Below are 18699 nucleotides of genomic sequence, written 5' to 3' on the forward strand. Positions count from 1 at the left end.
TAATGCTCGTTATGAGAACGGGAGGTTGCAGCTGGTTTCCTGTGGGCCGTGTTCAAGCAAGTCGCGAGCTGCGTCTTCAAGCACTGAGCAGATTAATTTTACCCAGTTATCTATTACCTGCCAGTGCATCATAATCTGTACAATGGTGAATATATTCCGAGTCACTACTTGCGCGCCGCACAGGCTAAGGCAATGCCCCAAGAGGGGAAAGGGCAAGCGCTAGAAAGGCGGGTGAGGAGAGTAACCTCCTCTTCTATCTAACATTCGTAGTGCTTTCCCCCTCGCCCCCAGCCCTGCCCTCCCCTCCCATATGCCTTCCTAGTGCTCGCCTTTTCTCTCTTCGCATGGCCGTTGCATTCACCTGGATTACACACAACTAGTGACACGGAGTATAATTGAAGGACGGTACACTCACAGATGTCAAAGCACTTGAAGAGTTCGCAACTTCGGTGCAATGCCACTGGTTGCACTTTTGTATCGCACTTCAGATGGGTTGATTTGCCCGAAGTACCTGGAAAATAATAAGAATGATAGAATAAATTAATGTGCCATAAACCAGGGCTGGGCAGACACACTCCAAAAAGTATTCGGGAATACTGAGATACATCTGCTTTAAGGCCAAAAATACAGATACTGAGATACATTGTCTTTTATGCAATGCTATATCCCCGAGACACTTCCGCGAAACTGGTGAAAAAGTATTCAGGAATACAGATACAATGTGTAGTTGTATCTGTATTGTGGAGGGTGTAGTTCGTGGGGAATATGTACGGTCAGTGGCGTTCCAACTTGTTTTCCAGTCAGGAAGGGGGGGGGGAGTGCTCTTAGTATCCCTTGGGCGCCGCCGGCCAGTCTTTAACCTGCCCTGTGGCGGCTGTTTTAGGAGGGTGGCAGGGGGGGGGGGGGGGGGGGGGGGCAACACAGGACAGGAGGAGGCGAAAGCGGGGGTATGCACACCGAGGCGCTTGCACCGTCGGCGAAGCCGCCGTACCGGTGGCTTTTTTGCACGGCATTTGGAGTCTGCTCCTCACGTGATCGGATATCGGCAAATAGCGGCGCGGCGGCACGTGGAAACCAGACGCGCAACTCTGGCTGGAGCCTATAATCTCAATGCTGCACTAGAGTACCAGTTCCTGTATAGGCTCCCTGCGGGAGCCAGAGTTGCGCGTCTATTTTCTACGTGCCGCCGCGCCGCTATTTGACGAGATCCGACCACGTACCGTGCAAGTAACGTTGCACGCGCCCCGCCGTACGCACCCCTGCTTTTGAGCGCGCCGCGCGCCTCGTCGGTTCGAGAGTCAATGGTTCCAGTACCCTCTCCCTCTTCGAAGTCGCCGAGCACTGCGAGCAGGGAGGGAATATGGTTTTGTTGTGTTGACCTCGGGGGCGGAAGATTACGCACGATGGGGACAAAGGCGAGGTTGGGGACTCAGTATCTAGGTCACAGCGCCTCAATGGTTGAACAGGATGTAGCTGACGTTTTGGGTGTAGAACGGGTGGGAGAAGCCTTGCGCGCGCGTTGTTTTCTCGACACTTAAGCGCGATCCAAACCAACGCTTCTTTTTGCGCCTGTAGGTCGTGCGGCTGCGGATGTGACGCATTTTCGTGACGTCGCGCCGCTTCTTCGCTCCTTCCGGGCGCGCACGAAGAAGTTGGTTGATTTCAACTTCTTTCTCAAGCCGCACAAAAAAGCGCGGTGACGTAGCAGGCCGCGCCTGTGTCCCGGCCAATCGGTGGAGGGCAAGCTAGTTCCGGCTCCGCGTTTCTCGCCGTCTGGCTGCCCTCTCCTCCCCCCCTCCCCCTTTTATTCTCTTCCAACATGACAACGCGATCTCTCTCCCTCTCTCTTTCTCTCGCCGGCCAGCCTGTCGCTGTTGCACTTTGCTTGTGCGCTCGTGCCTGCGTGCGCGCGTGCGCCCCCGCCCGTAGCTGGCCCGTCCAAACCAAAGCGCACGCTTCTGACTCAGAAAGCGCGCCCGGAAACAGCAAAAACGACGCGGAATGCGTCACATCCGCAGCCGCACGACCTACAGGCGCAAAAAGAAGCGTTGGTTTGGATCGCGCTTTAGCCTCGTGTCGAGGTGGCAGCACATATTCGCCAAGAGGTCCAAAAGTCGCGTGAGGAGCTGGATCAAAATGCCGTGCAGGAAAGACGGCGCTAAGAAGGTGAACGCGCAACTCTGACTCCCGTAGGGAACCTATAAAAGAACTCTAACTGCCCTGTCTTGAAGCGCCACCTTAGTTCCATCATCCCCACTGAAAATCGCATTGCATAACCATACGTGCGAGCGAAGCCGGTAACAACAAGCGCGAGCATGTTGCTCTGCAATCGAACGTTTCACCGACAGATCGTTTTATAGATACGCGTTGATTCATCGCCAGAATGCTTCATCGACAGCACAAACTACCTTTTTTCTGTAAGGAGCTGCCTCACACTGTTGCCACGAAGCGGATAGTACGTGTAGGATACACCTGCGACGAAATGTCCCTACAACGCTAAATCCGCGTAACGACTGTCGATGGAACGGTAGTGTCGACGAACGAGGGTCCATGAAACATCTGTCCACAAAAAGTGTTTTTTGGCGAAACGATAGAGACCCGTTGCTCTGAATGACGCCAGCTCTACACGCAAGAATAATGTCTCGAAGCTGCGATGTCGTGCTCGTTTGTACACTCAGAGAACCGGGCACCGCCACCGCGCACACATGCCACAAATACAAAAGCGAAGAAACTCTGACATAAACAGGAGAAAAAGGAAAGCACGTCCCCAACTAGCAGGCCCCATGCCTCGCAATACGCAGCATCCAACGAGTGCATGTAAACGGCAGACTTACCTTTAACGGGCGGGCACATCTTGGTTTGTGACTGCAGTGTAGCTACGTGCCAAGCATCGCTTCGTGAACACGATCCGCTTTGTCCAACCACCTTCTAAAAAAACACGCAATTCAAAATAGCGCGAATGAACAAAGGCGATGTCACCCGCCAGCCGAAGCAAAAGTATGGCCGCCGAAGCACGCCGAGATGGAATGCAGGAGGTGAGGAGGTCAAGTCTCCTAGCAACACGAAGGCCAGATCACGCGCGAAACGCGATCGCTATCGTGATAGGTTGTCAGTCGGATGACGTGTAACCAGTGACTGCTAATCAGGACGCGCGCTCTACTCTATTACCGCGCGCATTTTGTTTGTTTTCTTGCGCTCTCCTGATAGCACTCCCTCTCCCCTTTTTGAAAAAGGAAAGGAGAGGGGAGGGGTGTAATGGTGCACCTGGCAACACCCTCGCCTCGCCCGCCGATTCCTTCGGGAGAGGAGGATTCGTGTGACGGGAGTGCGATTACGCTCGCCGGGTGTCTCCAGTCGAAGGGGGGTGTAAGGGTGCGCGATACACCCACGTACACCCTTTTTTTCTGAGAGTGTAAGCAAGAGAGAATAACTTTATTATTTTTAGTTGGTCAAATTTCACCCAGTAGATTATTTCGGTCGAACTACACTTAGCTGTGCGGTAAAACGGCATGCTTCGGTTTTGTTGCTTTGGCTTGATCGCCACAGAAAGGTGTCCTTGAGCATAGTAACGTTCGCGGTAAGAAAGCCATAATATATATGACGTCTTCAATCGCTGCAGGTGAAGGTTGTGGACGCCGAAGGCAAGATTGTTCCAGTGAACACGAGGGGAGAGCTGTGCACGCGAGGCCCCCACGTCTTCAAGGGCTACCTCAACGATGATGCCAAGACGAAGGAAGCCAAACGAGACGGCTGGTACCACACTGGGTAAGGAAAACAGCTACGTCGGTGCTGTGCCCAAAGCTATGATGAAGCCTTCCAAATGCGATAAAGAAAAATATGTATATTTCGTATGCTTTGGCTACCAGGCATGGTAAAAAGAAGACGCATATCGAGAAAGACATGGAGATGCACTGAGCAGAGAACATATCTTCCTCTTTGAAAAAAAAAACAACTAATCTCTGCAGTGACTGGTGGGAACTCTTAAACGTTTAGCATTAGCAACAATTCTTATCTATAGGTAAAGATTTTACCGAATAAAAAAGAGAAGAAACCGTAATAAGCTTTTTCGAAAAGAAACTAGCATTACGTGACAGCTTTATCTGGAAAACTGACCACTCAATGAATATTTAATGTGAACTCTACGAAACGATACGCCGCTTGTTCCTTCTCGAAAAGTAGGTTTCGAATATTTCTCTTTGAAGTCTACCAGAATGACTTCGGTCATTCTTTGTTTAAAGTACAAAAAGGCATACTCCACTCGTTTGTTCAGAAAAAGTAGGTTACGTATAGTTGTATTTGTAATCTACCAAAATGGAGTAGCTAAATTGCCACTCAGACTTTACGTGATCCTGATTTGAAAGTCAAGTAGCAGGCGACCTGGTGAACAATCATAATTAAGAAATAAAAACTTGAGATAAGGAAACAACAAGGGTCATACACACCACCGCTTCAAAACCAGCGCAGCATACAACTGATATTTGCTTCCACAACGGTCTTATTATTTTTCAACCTCTATCCAAATTATACACATTCGAAAGCAGAGACACTCACTACACTAAGGGAACCTCGTCCACACAAACTAAGTCTTCATTCTTGTCGACGTTTTTTTGTTTTTTTTCTTGTTTTTTTTCTTTTGGTATTCCAAATAACAGTGTCGTACCGGCGCCACACACAAACCACCGAGAAGCCATGAGTATCGAACAAAGGTCTAAAAACAGTTTTAAAATGTCGATTGCTCACAGGAGAAAAGCATTGAGAAATTAATCGAGTGACAACCTATTTGGAATTAAACAGAAAAAAGAGCGCTTTAATGCGAAGAAGACTGTTCTGGAAGTAAATGACAGCTGTATGCTTTGCTGATTCTGAGAGGATGGTGTCTATTTCCCTTTTTGCTTCCTCGTCTCAAGGTTTTATTTCTTCGTTAAGATTTTACGTGAGTCGGTAAAGCTGCATTAGTGAAGTGAAGCTGCGTGAGCCGTTGCCTTGCGCCGTGATGTAGCTGCGCGCGAGGTGTAGAAGACGACGATGAGTAATGGGAGGTAGGGAGCTTTCGCAGGAGTCGGTATGCATGAAGCCACGCCTTGACGTAATCATCTTGTCAGTGGCTCTATATGTTGCGCATTATTATGTCATAAATCAACAGATATTAGACGCTGACTCTGCAGTGATATGTTGGCTAAGGAAAACGCAAAACCTTCACTATATGCCTCTTTTGCACTGCTATGCGTACATTCGAGGAAACTTTGTCATTGAGACATCACATTATTTCCGTTTGAGAAACAAAACATACAAACATGAAGTATCCGTGCATCTGTGGTGTCTTTTTACTACTTCGTGTTACCAGCGCCTCCTACATAAGCTACACTATATCTGTTGGTTTCGTTCCAAGAGAGGTCCAGGCCCAATGCTTCACCTCATAACATGTACAAACGACTATAGGTAGCGACGGGAAGCGGTCGTTCTAAATATTTTTTTTTGCAGCACACTTACCTTATTATTGAAAACATATCATATAAATGTCTTGTTTTTTTTTTTAAATGCGGAAGTTTTCTGGGCGTGGCCCACCTGATTCAAATGAGTTTCGATAACACAAATTACCGAAACACCGAAGCAAGCACGGACAGGCCGCGCTTTTGCGGCGCGAACGCGCAGAACGCTTGGCCGGTTGGCCGTCTGCTTCGGCGGCACTTTGGGGCTTTGGCGGTTAAGGCCGGTTCAAACCAGCCCCCAAAGCGCCTCCTGGGAAGAACAAAAAAGAAACTGGGTAAACGGGGTGACGTAGTCTGTTACATCAACGGTACCGTTTTAATGGTCCCGCACTTCTGGTTAAAAATTCAATATATTCATGTCAGTCGGTCGAGGCCCGAGAACGTCGGATTTTCGCAGTAGCCTATCAGGGAAAAACGGTCAACAATCCTCTCCCTCCTCGCAAAACTTGCGCTCGAGTTTGTCGGAAGGGGAGTGGGGGGAGGGGGGGGGGGGGAGTTGCGCATGTCGGCTCTCCAGAACTCTACGACAGGACAAAGAGCGCCTTAAGAAGCAGTTGCTTTTGCTGTATTTTCCTCCTCAAGGCCACTCAAAAATAACGCAAAAGACGGCTCCTAGCTCTCCCCGCACGCGGAGACTAATGTCTCCCGTCTACGGTACGCGGGATCTCAGCATGTTTCAGAAGATTTCGTAAACATTCAATCTCTTCAGCCTCTGATGTTCAATACAAAAAGGGTTTCCGTACTCTGCATTATGCCGGGCCACGTTTTGCGGCCTGCTGTTGACCGCCCTTTACCGTAAATCAGGCGCACAGATTTGGCTGGCGCCGACTTGTGATTGGCTGAATTATGTAAAAAATAATAAATGATATTCCTCTCGCTGAAAACCAGGAGTTGGTACCAAGTTTTACACTATTGGTCAAGGAAGTTTATGTAACTTGCATTTAGTGGCAATATGGCAGCATCATTGACTCTCCTACGGAAAAGATGGTTGGCTTCACGACAGTTGTGCTAAAGGCCTAGGTGGCTCCACCGCACGGCAGCCACACATCCTATTTCCCCTCTCCCTTCCTCTTGCCACATGCTCGCAGCCTACAGGCATTGTGTAACTACATAGGAGGCGCTGGTATTAACTATATTTTGATTAATTTCGGTCTTGTCAGTGTTTAAGAACAATTTTGCTCTATATGACTACTATCCTCCGCTAGTTTTCGGATTGCTTTTTCACTTCATTTCTCATGGATGAAATACAAAAAAAAATTTCATGAGTAAGTATTTTTTTTTTTAGTTTCAAATAACATCTCATTGATACCTTCTTGCTCAATAATATATATATATATATATACATATATATTTTTTTCACTTTCATTTTTTTTCTCAAAGTGTTGTACTTTAGTTATAACTTATAATGGACCTCCTTTTTCAGAGACATTCTTCCAGTCAAATTCCTGCTATGTTCTCTGTCTTACTGCGTAACGTGTGTGCATTAGTATATCGCATATCCGCTCTTTATTTAGGTAAAACCTTTTTGTAAGAAGAGCCATGGTCGTGTGGAAAGGACGGCAATATATCCTTCGAAATTTAACCGCGTCTGTTCAAACCGGGTATGACCCATTATATAACCCTAATATTAAAGCCTGCACAAAAATTAATAGGTGTTTACAAGTTAAATTCATATCATTTTCTGGACATAGACTTGTATCAAAACTGGCTTGCTCATATGCATACCGTTTCTGCATTCATTGAGGGTTTACTGTTTGCACGCAGTTCTCATGTTTAAAGGATGGCATGAAAGCTATCAATGTAACACCGTTTAAAGTGGTATTCTACCACCGAAAAAATAACAAAAAAAATGCAAAATACAAATATAAACGAGAGAGTATTAAACGTTGCCATATTGTTTTTAAATAAATATGTCAGTCAGGTGAGCATCGTACCGGTGTGCGGTCGTGTATCACTACTGCATGATGCACGTTAAAGACCCCAGGCTAGCGGTTGTACTGCACTGGCTAAATTGCTCATCTACAGCTAGGAGACTCGTCGCCCGTTGAGGCAGACCAAGTTCTAGGCTGTAGAAACATACACAACTCAATCTTTTAAACTAAGTTTATATTTAAATGTCTCTTAAGTCACAAGGCAAACTCTGCAAAAAGAGCCACACCTTTCTTATTATAATCTCGCATACTGCAAGATATCAAGACAATTGACCAGTGCCCCGAGTAGTCTTCAACATGCTGCGTCACCTGCAACAAGGACTCCTTTTTGCAAATCGTCTAAGCTTGAGATTTTTCGCTGAATTGGTTTTGAAGTTTTAAGCAGTTGTTACGCTTTCACACTTCGATCTTTAGAATTTTTATAGTAGTTGCGGACACGGTAAAAGGGTCTAAATATGTGCATACATTTTGATGCACCTGTTTGTATTTTTTGCTTGGCAACCTGCACCTGTCGAGGTAGCCGATCGGCCGATGCTGTCTTCACAAGGGACCCGATCACACCTGAGTAGTAGGAAACAACTTTGGTTTTTTTCGGTAGGCCGCCAGCCTGCTCGACTAGTTGGACGAAGGCTGGCACCCACTCGCTTATGTTATATTGGTATTGGCGTCTGTGTGTGCTTGCGGGAGTTGGGGGAGAGGAGGGGGGTGCCGCTTCATACAGGAGTGAAAGTGATTATGCTATCACCGCGCAAATACTACATTGTCCTCATACATGGCTAATTGGAATACTTTGAACACCACAATAATCGGGAATGTTTCGGTGGCGCGGACACTGCACAGCGGTTTCTTTCTCACCCCGGAGGGGAAGGGGAGGGCGTCTCCTTTACCGATAATACCGATGCTGCGGTAAGCTTTCTCTGCTCGCGGCACAAGGAGGAGGCCTTGCGTTGTTAACTTTGTCTTTGAACCGGGGGCTTAACAACTCGTCACCATTGGGCGGTTGTCCTGAGTCTCCCACCTCCCCGAAAGCTGCTTGCCCATGCCACGGAGTTGGCACGGTGTCCTCGTTCACCAATTCCAACGCTTACCCAGGGGCCTAGCTCCTGTTCCTGTGACTGTGATCGGACGATGGTTGCTCAGGGTGTACCACCCTCAGAGGAATGTGGTTTTGACGCCGCTTCCATTTTATGCTTCTGTGTGGTGTAGTCAACTTCAACACACAAGACATTGTCCCGACTGTAACGTCACCATCGCCTCCAACCATCTTGGCCCTTCTCCAGAGTTCCTCGTAAACACTTTCGTTCCGGTATTAGCGTCCAAACACTACAGCCGAGGTATTTACGCGCGCTCACGTTGCCGAGTGGGCATCGCACTGGTTTCACACTCAGGTGTCTCGGGTTCGATTCCCAGCACCACACGCCCGTTTGCTTTCTTTAAGGAAGCAGAAGTTTCGAGAAGGCTGGAGAACTGTCTTGCTTGTTCGTGTTCAGAATGTGTAGTTCGAGATGGATAGAGGAAGAATATTCTGGCTCCCAGGGTAGGTATAAAGATGCGACGCCCCGCCGTATAAGACAGACTTTCGCCTGAGCTCGGCCCTGCCGTTACGCTGCCATCTTCGCCTGTTATCTTCCACTCAATAGTATTTGAATTGGGCACAGGTTCGCCATAATAAACTTCGAAATTTCTTCGGTTTCTTCTTTTTTTTTTGCCTCTTGAGCTGCTATTTGTGATAATATTATAGTATTCCTCAAATACAACGACAAACGTTTCTGCGTTTTTTTTTTTGCCCTATAGGAATGCCTATGCTTTTGAATTTAATAAATGGAAAAATAACACCAAAAGCTTACCTTACGAAGTTTCTAATCGGCTTGTTGTCGTAGGCCCTAGTGGTAGATAACTCGTTCCACCCGTCCGGGCAATTAAAAAATAAAAACAGCAAATTAGCATATACAGATTTCGAATTAATTAGTGATCAATCATTCCTTTGTAGTATAATATACACTAAACGTACTAGTTTCAAGAGGAATGTGTTTATGTGTACAGAAATACTAATATATGAGCGTCAAAGTGAAACTTAAATATTTATTTACCTTGAATGGGAAAGCTGGGAAGCCGGAAGTTTACCCGGCAGTGCTTTGTTTTCGGAAGGTCTTGGAACATGTTTGCCGATTACAACTGTTGTTTCCTTGTTTATAACGTAGATAGCTTAGTTTTTTCTTACCCTATTTATTTCGAAATTCTCAATAGCGCATGCCATCAAGGACATTTCATTTGAGTTATCTGCAGAAAAAATGCAAAATAAAATTTCTTAATGTTGTGGCGGCATGCTTGTATGACAACCGAACTGCCGGTACCGCCAACCGTCGCACTGTTATAGGCCACCGTGTACGCGGTAGTGCTCACGTGTATAAAAACGCCGGTAGCGGTTTAAGGAATTTCGACTCTTGGCTATCTCATTTGCTGGTGGTAACAACATATGCTGCATGTATCACTCTACCGGCGAACAGTTAACCCGTCTCGGAGGCCGGTATCCGATACCTGGTGGCCCGATGTCTGGTTTCCGCAACCCTTGGATCCGGGTTCCGGTTTGCCAGTTTTCGGTACCCTTATAGCGGAAACCGGTAAAAATATGGGGGTCGCCACAACCACAATACCGGTGGCTACTATGAACCTGTGTACGTATGCCGGCATTTAGTAGTACAGAAGTTTTCAGTGGGTGACTTTTTTTCGTTCCTCAATAGAGCCATGGATTCGAATTGTCTTCCGAGCGCATAGCCTCAGAACCTGACAATGCCGGCAACTTGCAATTACTGGTATCTTGAAAGAAGACAGAACTCATGAAAAATCAGTGCTCGAGTGCGTGGATAGGACACGACTACTGTCTCAAATATAGCTGAGACTTCATGCTAGCCGGTCGACAGACTTTCAACGTTGGACACATGGCCCGTCCCATGGCTTCCTTCAGCACTCCATCCAGGAGAGGGCACCTCCTTTCAAGCTGTTACCTTATGCCGCAAAATAAATAACGGACTTAATAAAAAGAGCAGATGATATCCGATCTGAAAACGAAAAGCTCTACCGAAGGAAGCGTGTGCCTTCAAGCAAAATATAAAAAAGCGTCCCCTATCGTACGTCTACCATGGAACGGCGACTGTCTTGAAGTAACGATTTCCTGTTGTTTTTACACACACACACACACACACAGACACACACGCGCGCGCGCGCGCACGCACGCACGCACGCACGCACGCACGCACGCACTCATATATGTTCATTCATTCATTTGTTTATTTTATGTGCTCATGAACAGCTTGACGCCTTGGTAATGATGCACAACAAAATGTTGACAGGTTAGTTACAAAAGTCTTAAAAGCTACGAAATTTGGGTTAAAAACATCAATATCTGCTCCACTGAGGGGAGCCGATATTGATGCTTTAACCCATATATATATATATAGAGAGAGAGAGAGAGAGAAAGAGAGACAGAGAGAAACGCGCCTAAGCCAAATATGTCTGCCAATGAAAAATAATTGGTTAAAATTATTTTCCACGGTAGGTTTTCTTTGTGACGTAAAAGTCCTAACCCTTCACTCAAACCGGAATACTTTCGACAATTCAGTGCTCTTTTAAGCAAGAGAAAAATTAGACTAAAACGTTCTTCATGTATGTTACATAATGAATTGCTTTCCTTAATCCCAATCCCTTCAGTAAATATATTGACATTTAAAAAGTTTTAATTATAAAAAAAATTGGACTTCTGCCTGAAAAGTTTTTTCCATGTCTTATCAAACTATTCCAGAGACGAGGGGAAAATGAGCGAGGACGGTCGGATCACATTTGTGGGCCGCATGAAGGAGATGATCAACTACAGGGGATTGAAAGTGCCGCCACTGGAGGTCGAGAATGTCCTCAACATGCACCCCGACGTGAAGGAGGCGCAGGTGAGTTCATCTCAAGTACAACAGATTATGCGATACTCGTATCCGTAGACGTATTACCTGCAAGCAACGGGTTGCTGTTCAACAGTGGGTCTCTGCATGTTTTCAGTATATTAGGACCTGTAACATTTTAGCGTTGCAATAAGACCTCGTGAGAGATAACCATGTTTAATCGATTGTTAGATTACCAGTAAACGTGCGCGTAATTTAATGGATACACGTACAGGCTCAGGTAAGTTTGTCGGAGTCCCGTTCACGTATTGCACGTTTTTGCGATGATGTCGAGAAACTCCAGAAAGGCGGACTGCGTGACGGATGAGTGGCGGAATATTGTTCTGTATTGAATACTTCTTAAAATATTTCGATGATATGCGCATTGTTCTACGGATAGTTACAGTAAGCGCGTGAGACCGGCATATAAAGCGGTGCACCATTCTTCTTCCAAACTAACTTCTCCAGCTCAACCTATTATGTCTTCCTGGAAAATTCTCCTTACTTTTTTAACATGTAGAAATCTTGGTTATCTTCCGTATTCAACCCGACCAATCACCAACTTTCTCGGTTAATATGATCGATATCAATCGGTTCGAAGGCACAAAAAGGAATCAAGTCGACGCGAGTTGTTCTTTTCCGGCACCGGAAATACAACAGAGAGGACGAGACCGAAGACGAAGAGGAGCGAGAATGCCCGACAACGTCAGCAAGATCAGCGCCCACGTGATTTTGGACTGCCAGGGTCTCCATCCTCACAGGGGTAAAGCTCTAAGCAAGTTTCCACGCTCGACTAGACCCACCACGCCAAAAGAATAGATTTATCCCACGGGCACTCCAAAAGCATCGGAAGGCAATTTAACATTAAATGCTCAAGTTTGTAAGAAAAGCGCAGCACCAACACTCATTTAAAGCCATCTCATTTAACCCCCTTTTGAGCCTACGTTACCTTTTTCTTCTCTCCTTAGTACCGTAACGCGTCTTGAGTACGAGGCTGTACCGGAAATGTTAATAAAGTCGGGGTTACTATAAAAACAAAAGAACACGAAAGAGAACCAACGCAGAAATTTCGACAAATGTACGTATATCCCTCCGACTTGCCGCGTCTATGTGCTTTATCAACTCCGATTTCGAACTTTGCATTCTCACGTGCTGCATTATTGTGCCGAAAGGTAATGAAAAGAATCCGACATGTATCCAACTGCTTTCCTGTGTGAAATTGAGAAGCTACACGTGTATGCGCTTTGCTACTTCGCTAGGATCAGGGGATGATTCATGGCGATATTGCGCATAAACAAAAAAGGTTAAAAAACCGTACAAAAAGCCTACTACACGAGCATATTGCTTACGAAATATAAAATATGCTTTGGCGGATGCTTCTCGTAAAAATACTAAACTCGAACACTCTACACAAGTAAAGGTGGCACAACTAAGCACATACACCAACTGGCACTGCATTATTTTTATACCTCTTTACTGGACACAATGTAGTGTTTAATATGATCACGATATTACATAATAAAGTATATCCGGTAAATTAATTACTATTGTTCTGTTTGCCGGTAGAAAAATATAAACGAAGCAAAGCTATACTTGTCAGTCAGAACACGCAGAAGATGGGCCCCCCTGCGCCGGACCTCGCCAGCTTAAAGCATTAACTCTTCACAATCCTGTCGACGATTCCGCGTCCCGCAAAGATCAGATCCTTTGTGTCTCGCGTAATCAGGTGGTCTTCTGGAAGCGCACAGCGAACAGAACACTTGTGCAAACCCCTGACACAACACCTGCGTTGGCGATCGTCTCTCTGATGCCGACGCCTTATGGTGTAAACCAATCGATAAACCGCGGACACATGAGCAATGAAAACGGGCGCCGTGTGCCAGTTTCCATAGCAATTCGCGCGAACGCTGTGACGTGGCAGCATGCCATAAGTTCACGCTACAGCATTCGCGCAGGTTGCCATGGAAACTGCAGCGCTGTGCCCGTTTTCATTCACGTTGCACCTTTTAGAAGCTCGTTAGGCCTTGGACGACGGTTTCGCGCTGATTACGGTGCCGTGTGTGTGGATGGGATCGGAAGGACAACAAACGTCGCGGGTGTCACAGTAGCGGTGTTGTGAACAATTCATGCGCTACTGTCATCCACTAGCCTTCCTGCTGGCCTGTCTCCTACCGGATTGGCCATTGATGTTGGGCCTGCAGATGACAAAAAATACTCATGCATCGCCGCATCAATTTTCACCTGCTGTCCCTGTGGCGTCTCGGATCATCACGTGTAGGCATTCAAAACATGTACCATTACCAATATTCGCTCTAGCAGTTCATGGTAACCTGGTTGGTTTCTCTAAAACTCTCCTCCCGAAGACAACACAGTCGACAGCAATGTTTCGTGAATTATCTGAATATTGCTTAGGATAATTTACTTGCTGGTCACATCTCTTCAAGCAAGAAATCGCAATCGGTAGTTCTCGCCGAACACGAGACATTGCCAGGGTCCTGTTTTCCACTGAAAATTAACGTGGTATGCTCTCTGAGCACGAGCCATGAGTGCTTGCATGTCAGTTTTACAGTTTAATTTTTTTCTCAGCACTTGCGATTTGTAGATCGATGGCGCGTGGCGCTGGTGGCGTGCTTAATGCCATTGTTTCTGAGAAACTTTTATGTTTTATGCAAAACTAAAGAAGTATCGTTATACTTTACGAACGTCTATGGTTCTCTCATATCTATTGACCCATTTGTGGATCAAGCGGGTTATATTTTGTATATTTAAACACAGGGAGAAGTCTCTGGATGATAAATATTCTTCATGAAAATTTTCATCCCCGAGGACATGTCCTTGTGCGATTTTGATAAGTTCTATTTTTTCGGACCCGGATTTCGATACTGATAGGTAAAATAGGGGCCATTTTCCAAGCATTTTGGAAAACAATGTTGTACTTGGGGTTTTTGCCTGCTATATTTTAAATGCAGTAAGCAATGCCGGTACACCTTAAATAGCCACTCTTTCGTACTTTTTACTAGATACTGATAAAAAAACTTGTTTCGTGGTTTCATAAAGTGGCTAAAGTTGAATTAGAATTGGTTTTCATTTTCTTCATATTTTCGGCAGGTGATTGGAGTACCAGACGAAACGGTGGGGGAGAAGATTTGCGCGTGGATCAAGCTGCAACCAAATAAATCATTAATCCAAGAAGAGATCAAAGCCTTTTGTAAAGACAAGGTATGTGAGTAGCTGATGATGTATAGTGGCTACAATTCAACATAAGCAATTAAGACAAAACGAAATTAATCATTACAACAGCCAAGGCCTCAGAGAGGCTACCTTTGATAACCTTGGAATGAGCGTTTAGATATTACGACTTATTAACAGCATAAATACTAACAATATCTCAATCTGGCATGGTCATAACAGTTTTTCAGACATCACTTAACAAAGGGTTTAGTCATCGAACAGATGTTAGAGGGGACTTTAAAAGAATATTGGCATCCAACGTTACTAACCACATTGGTGCAAGAGTACTGCATTGGGATGCCGACATTTTCAGATAACCATAATACAGCTATAAACACGGTGTTTATTTTTAATTGAGGCAAAATATTTTTATAAATATGTTACTGCTACGCAAATGCTTTCCTTGTTCTCTGTTTATTAGGCTCGGCAAACATTACACAATATCTCTTAACTTGTTCTTAGCCTTGGTAGAAGCCTGGGTGCGACCATAAAGCTTTGCGACCATAAGGCTTTCGAAATAATGTTCTATGCGTGAGTTCACAAGTTCATATAGCATTATATAAAGCCACCGTCTCGAGAGCTTGATTTTACCGGCACTAAAAGCTTGTCAGATAGAGGATAAGTGGAAGGTTGACCGTCGCGATAAAATAATTATTATTATTCACTGATTCTATGAAATGAGTGTGTAAAATTCTTTTACGCCTTTTCAAAATACGGTTCTAAAAACAGCCAAAATATTTTGAATGAATCAATTTATAAAACATGCTAAATATTACTTATGGCTTATGGATATTCATCGAGTTATTTCCGAATGTTTTTGCCCGATTCAGGCACCGGGTTTATAAAGAGCGGTAGAAGCTCGGCACACTGTCATATGGCATAGACCAGGTTTTGAGGCGATTCTTTTCATCTCCCGGTGATTGAGAAGGGTCCTGCACTTTATAACTTATGAGCCACTATCAACATGGCACCATCCGTAACCTGGAAGGCGCAGCAAAGCAAATTAATTGTAAACCGTGTTCTAATAAAACGAGAAAGGCGCGAAATACAACGAGCATGTAAAAAAGTGGTCAGGTTATCATTTATTACTAGAGAATATAATAACATTTTCAGACCGCTATTTTTGTTATAATATTTTATTTTAGCCTTTTAGTACAAGGGGCTGCTCCAGCAAGCATACTAAGTATGCTGCGTTCGTTAAGATTAATTACCTTGACATTCTTTACCCGTCCTATCGCCACGAATCTCCCCGTTGAACACCAAAATGATACTAAGATATGACGACATGTCCCTTACGAGGACACCCCTCTTGACTGTTTTGTCGTTTCTTGGCACTGAACAACTGACGCAAGTGTTTCAGGGCAGCTCTGTTGAAGCATATCTGGGCAACAATCGTCACTTCTGAGAACCCCATCTTATTCCTCTTGCATCGGCTGACAAACGAAACTGGCTTGTGTGCGTACTCGTGCGCGGTCATTTGAATTTGTATACAAATAATCAAGTGTCCATGGTTTATGTGGCAAACCCTACCGTGAGAATTGTAGCGCTACTTTTTCATTTCGCTTATCAGTACTTGCTCCGCTCATATAGAGCTAGTTTACATTTTGGCGGAAGTACCCAAAATATCAGAAGCTTTACACAAAATGTCTACAAAATTATACGGAGTAGTAAATCAAAAGAAAACATTACGCCTTCAACTAAAGGATGGTGCGTGCTTTCCCCGTGGTCGTAATTCACAATACGCAACATTTCTAGAGCGATTGAACCTTAATTGGCCGGTACCCGAGAGACAGCTTTAGACCTGCATCATTCATACTTTCAGCGGCGAGGCAAGTTTAAGTTGCGGCACTAAAGTTGAAGCCAGTTCTGCCAAAAATCCATCATTGTACAAATCGTTAAGCCTGCACGACCCCCCGCTGCTGAGCGAATTCAAGTTGCAAGTTTAAAAACCGGTATTGGAAAAACATGCTGCAACTAAAAATCATTAAAATATCGAGGTAGGAAGTGGCACTTTTCAATAATGAAGTATACTCGCTGTTTCTTTAGTGCAGTGTATTGTCTACCGCAGTCCGCTTAGGCTACGAAGGCGAATGGAACTCACGTGACTGGAATCTTGATTCGCGCTTGTGCAGAGAGAACCATTTTGTATTCTAATGCATTCTGAACTCATAAAAATTGCCTCCATAACAATCTTTAAATTTTGTCATAAAGAAACGCGCTGTTTTCATTATAAACAGCTAAGCGCTGACCCTAGTAGCAGACATTTCTGGTATAATTTTATGTTTGAGGTAATGTTTCTAGAGCTAGTGTGCTATTTGCTCGACATTCATTGCTCCAATCAATGTCCTACTGAAAAATTTCAATTTCGCCTAACCCTACATTGTGCGAATTCTTTGGAACATCAGAGTCAAGGGGTGCAAAAGCTACCTCAAGTTTTCCGCCTCAACAGGCTTAAACATGACTAAACTTGGTAGCCGCTTGACGGCAGTAAAAATCTTCTCACAACCTCCGTGCGGCACACAAGAAGAAATACCAAGACAGAGAAAAAAATTAATTGAAGTCCTTTTTTGTGAAGTGTGCACGTAACAAAACCAAATGTCTTATTACAGCTGTCATGGTTCATGGTACCTGAACACGTGCTGTTCGTGAATTCCTTCCCGAGGACTCAGACTGGAAAAGTTCAGAAGCACAAGATGCGGGAGGAAAGCGTGCGGCTCTTCAAGCAGTGAATAAGACAAAAAACAAATAAAAACAATGAAGAATTATTTCTACAATACATCAATGCAACTTCAACGGATGTTTCAATCAGGTTTAAATGAAAGCTACAGGGACGAAATACGTCATCGACCACGATCACTCTTTTGTTAAACATGTGGGAACTGCAGGAAGTTACCAGAAAGTCTCCGAGCCAAAAAACCAAAAGCTGTAGGGACTTTCAGTGCTTCCTACTTTTTTTTTAGTAGTTCCCTTACAATTATCCTTGCAACCTCGACTCTATCCACGCATTTCATGGGATGTGTGGAATACAATACTAAGGCTCGGATCACCAACTCTGGCATATATTTTGTTTTATTTACTTTTAAACACTGCACGCAGGGACAAGTCCTTCAAGTAGTGGAGCAATTACAGGGGTGTGAGAAAGGATTCTACAAAACATTAACGAAATGGAACAAAAATAAAAAAAAATCGAAAAGTACAGTAATGAATGGAAAGATTATTCTACGATCATTAGTTGCAAAAAAGATGTACAAAATGATAATAAATGGACATCACCGGACAACGATTTGCAGATTTTTACCGTACTGGGTCAAGACACGTCAGAAGAGGTCGCGTCTGGTGTAGACATGAAAGCACCGAAATTGGCAAGTTAATTTGCAATGTTCTTTTCGAATTCTTGAAGAACGAGTAGAGCTAACCTGGGGTGACACTCTCGGTATGGTGCTGAACCATGCTGCAACGAACAAACTCACTTTCAGAGATCTAACTCACATTATAAAAAATGATGAACAACTGCTTTACTGAGCTCATCTTGCCTAAGGCGCGGTACTTTGGAAAAATTTTTGGTGATGGCGGTGCCAATTTTAATTCCTCTTGTTGCAGCAGTTTTTTCTTTAACTGGATGCAAGCTGCACTCGTGTTCAATGACCTTAGTGCGGCTAGGCGTCTAAGGTGTTTAGCGTTTCAGATAAACCATTTTAATCACGTTTGCGGTTAGGCCTCAATTACAAAGGTTCTGAAAGATGGAAACGTTCCGAACCTCACGAGGCTTTTAGTTGATGCAAACCCTATGTGTGACATTTCATATGAGAGTATTTGTCGGGCTCTTGTAACGACACTGCACATACTGGGCATAGCGTAAGCGATACGCTCAAAGCAGATGGTGCCCCGGTGTTTAGGTTATCAACAGCCATATGGCCTATATAACTCTCGGCAAAAGAAATACAACCCAAAGATCGAATGAAGAGAATAGTACTTAGAACACTTTAGTTTGGGAAGAGCAAGCCAAAATGGGATATTTTTCAGAAAGCTTTCGTTGCAGTTGTAGTGCAGAACAATTTTCACACAGGCTCCCACTAGCCTTCGTGTACCCTCTGTCTATAACATTTTAAGACCTTTTGC

At 44.6% G+C, this 18699-nt stretch overlaps 1 protein-coding gene across 1 annotated transcript in view; it reads left to right on the forward strand.

Annotated features, from left to right (window-relative positions):
• The window catches only part of LOC8028428 (medium-chain acyl-CoA ligase ACSF2, mitochondrial), a 146689-nt gene extending 129333 nt beyond the window's left edge, over positions 1-17356 (forward strand). Inside the window, exons 13-16 of the mRNA XM_002399246.4 lie at positions 3620-3765; positions 11220-11361; positions 14458-14568; positions 17190-17356. Coding sequence (XP_002399287.3) covers positions 3620-3765; positions 11220-11361; positions 14458-14568; positions 17190-17309 — 519 coding nt within the window. The 3' untranslated portion in view covers positions 17310-17356. The remainder of the gene's footprint in view (positions 1-3619; positions 3766-11219; positions 11362-14457; positions 14569-17189) is intronic.
• Positions 17357-18699: the final 1343 nt, after the last annotated feature.

Source organism: Ixodes scapularis, unplaced genomic scaffold (genome assembly GCF_016920785.2).
Source record: "Ixodes scapularis isolate PalLabHiFi unplaced genomic scaffold, ASM1692078v2 PGA_scaffold4__175_contigs__length_147842914, whole genome shotgun sequence".
Taxonomy (NCBI): domain Eukaryota; kingdom Metazoa; phylum Arthropoda; class Arachnida; order Ixodida; family Ixodidae; genus Ixodes; species Ixodes scapularis.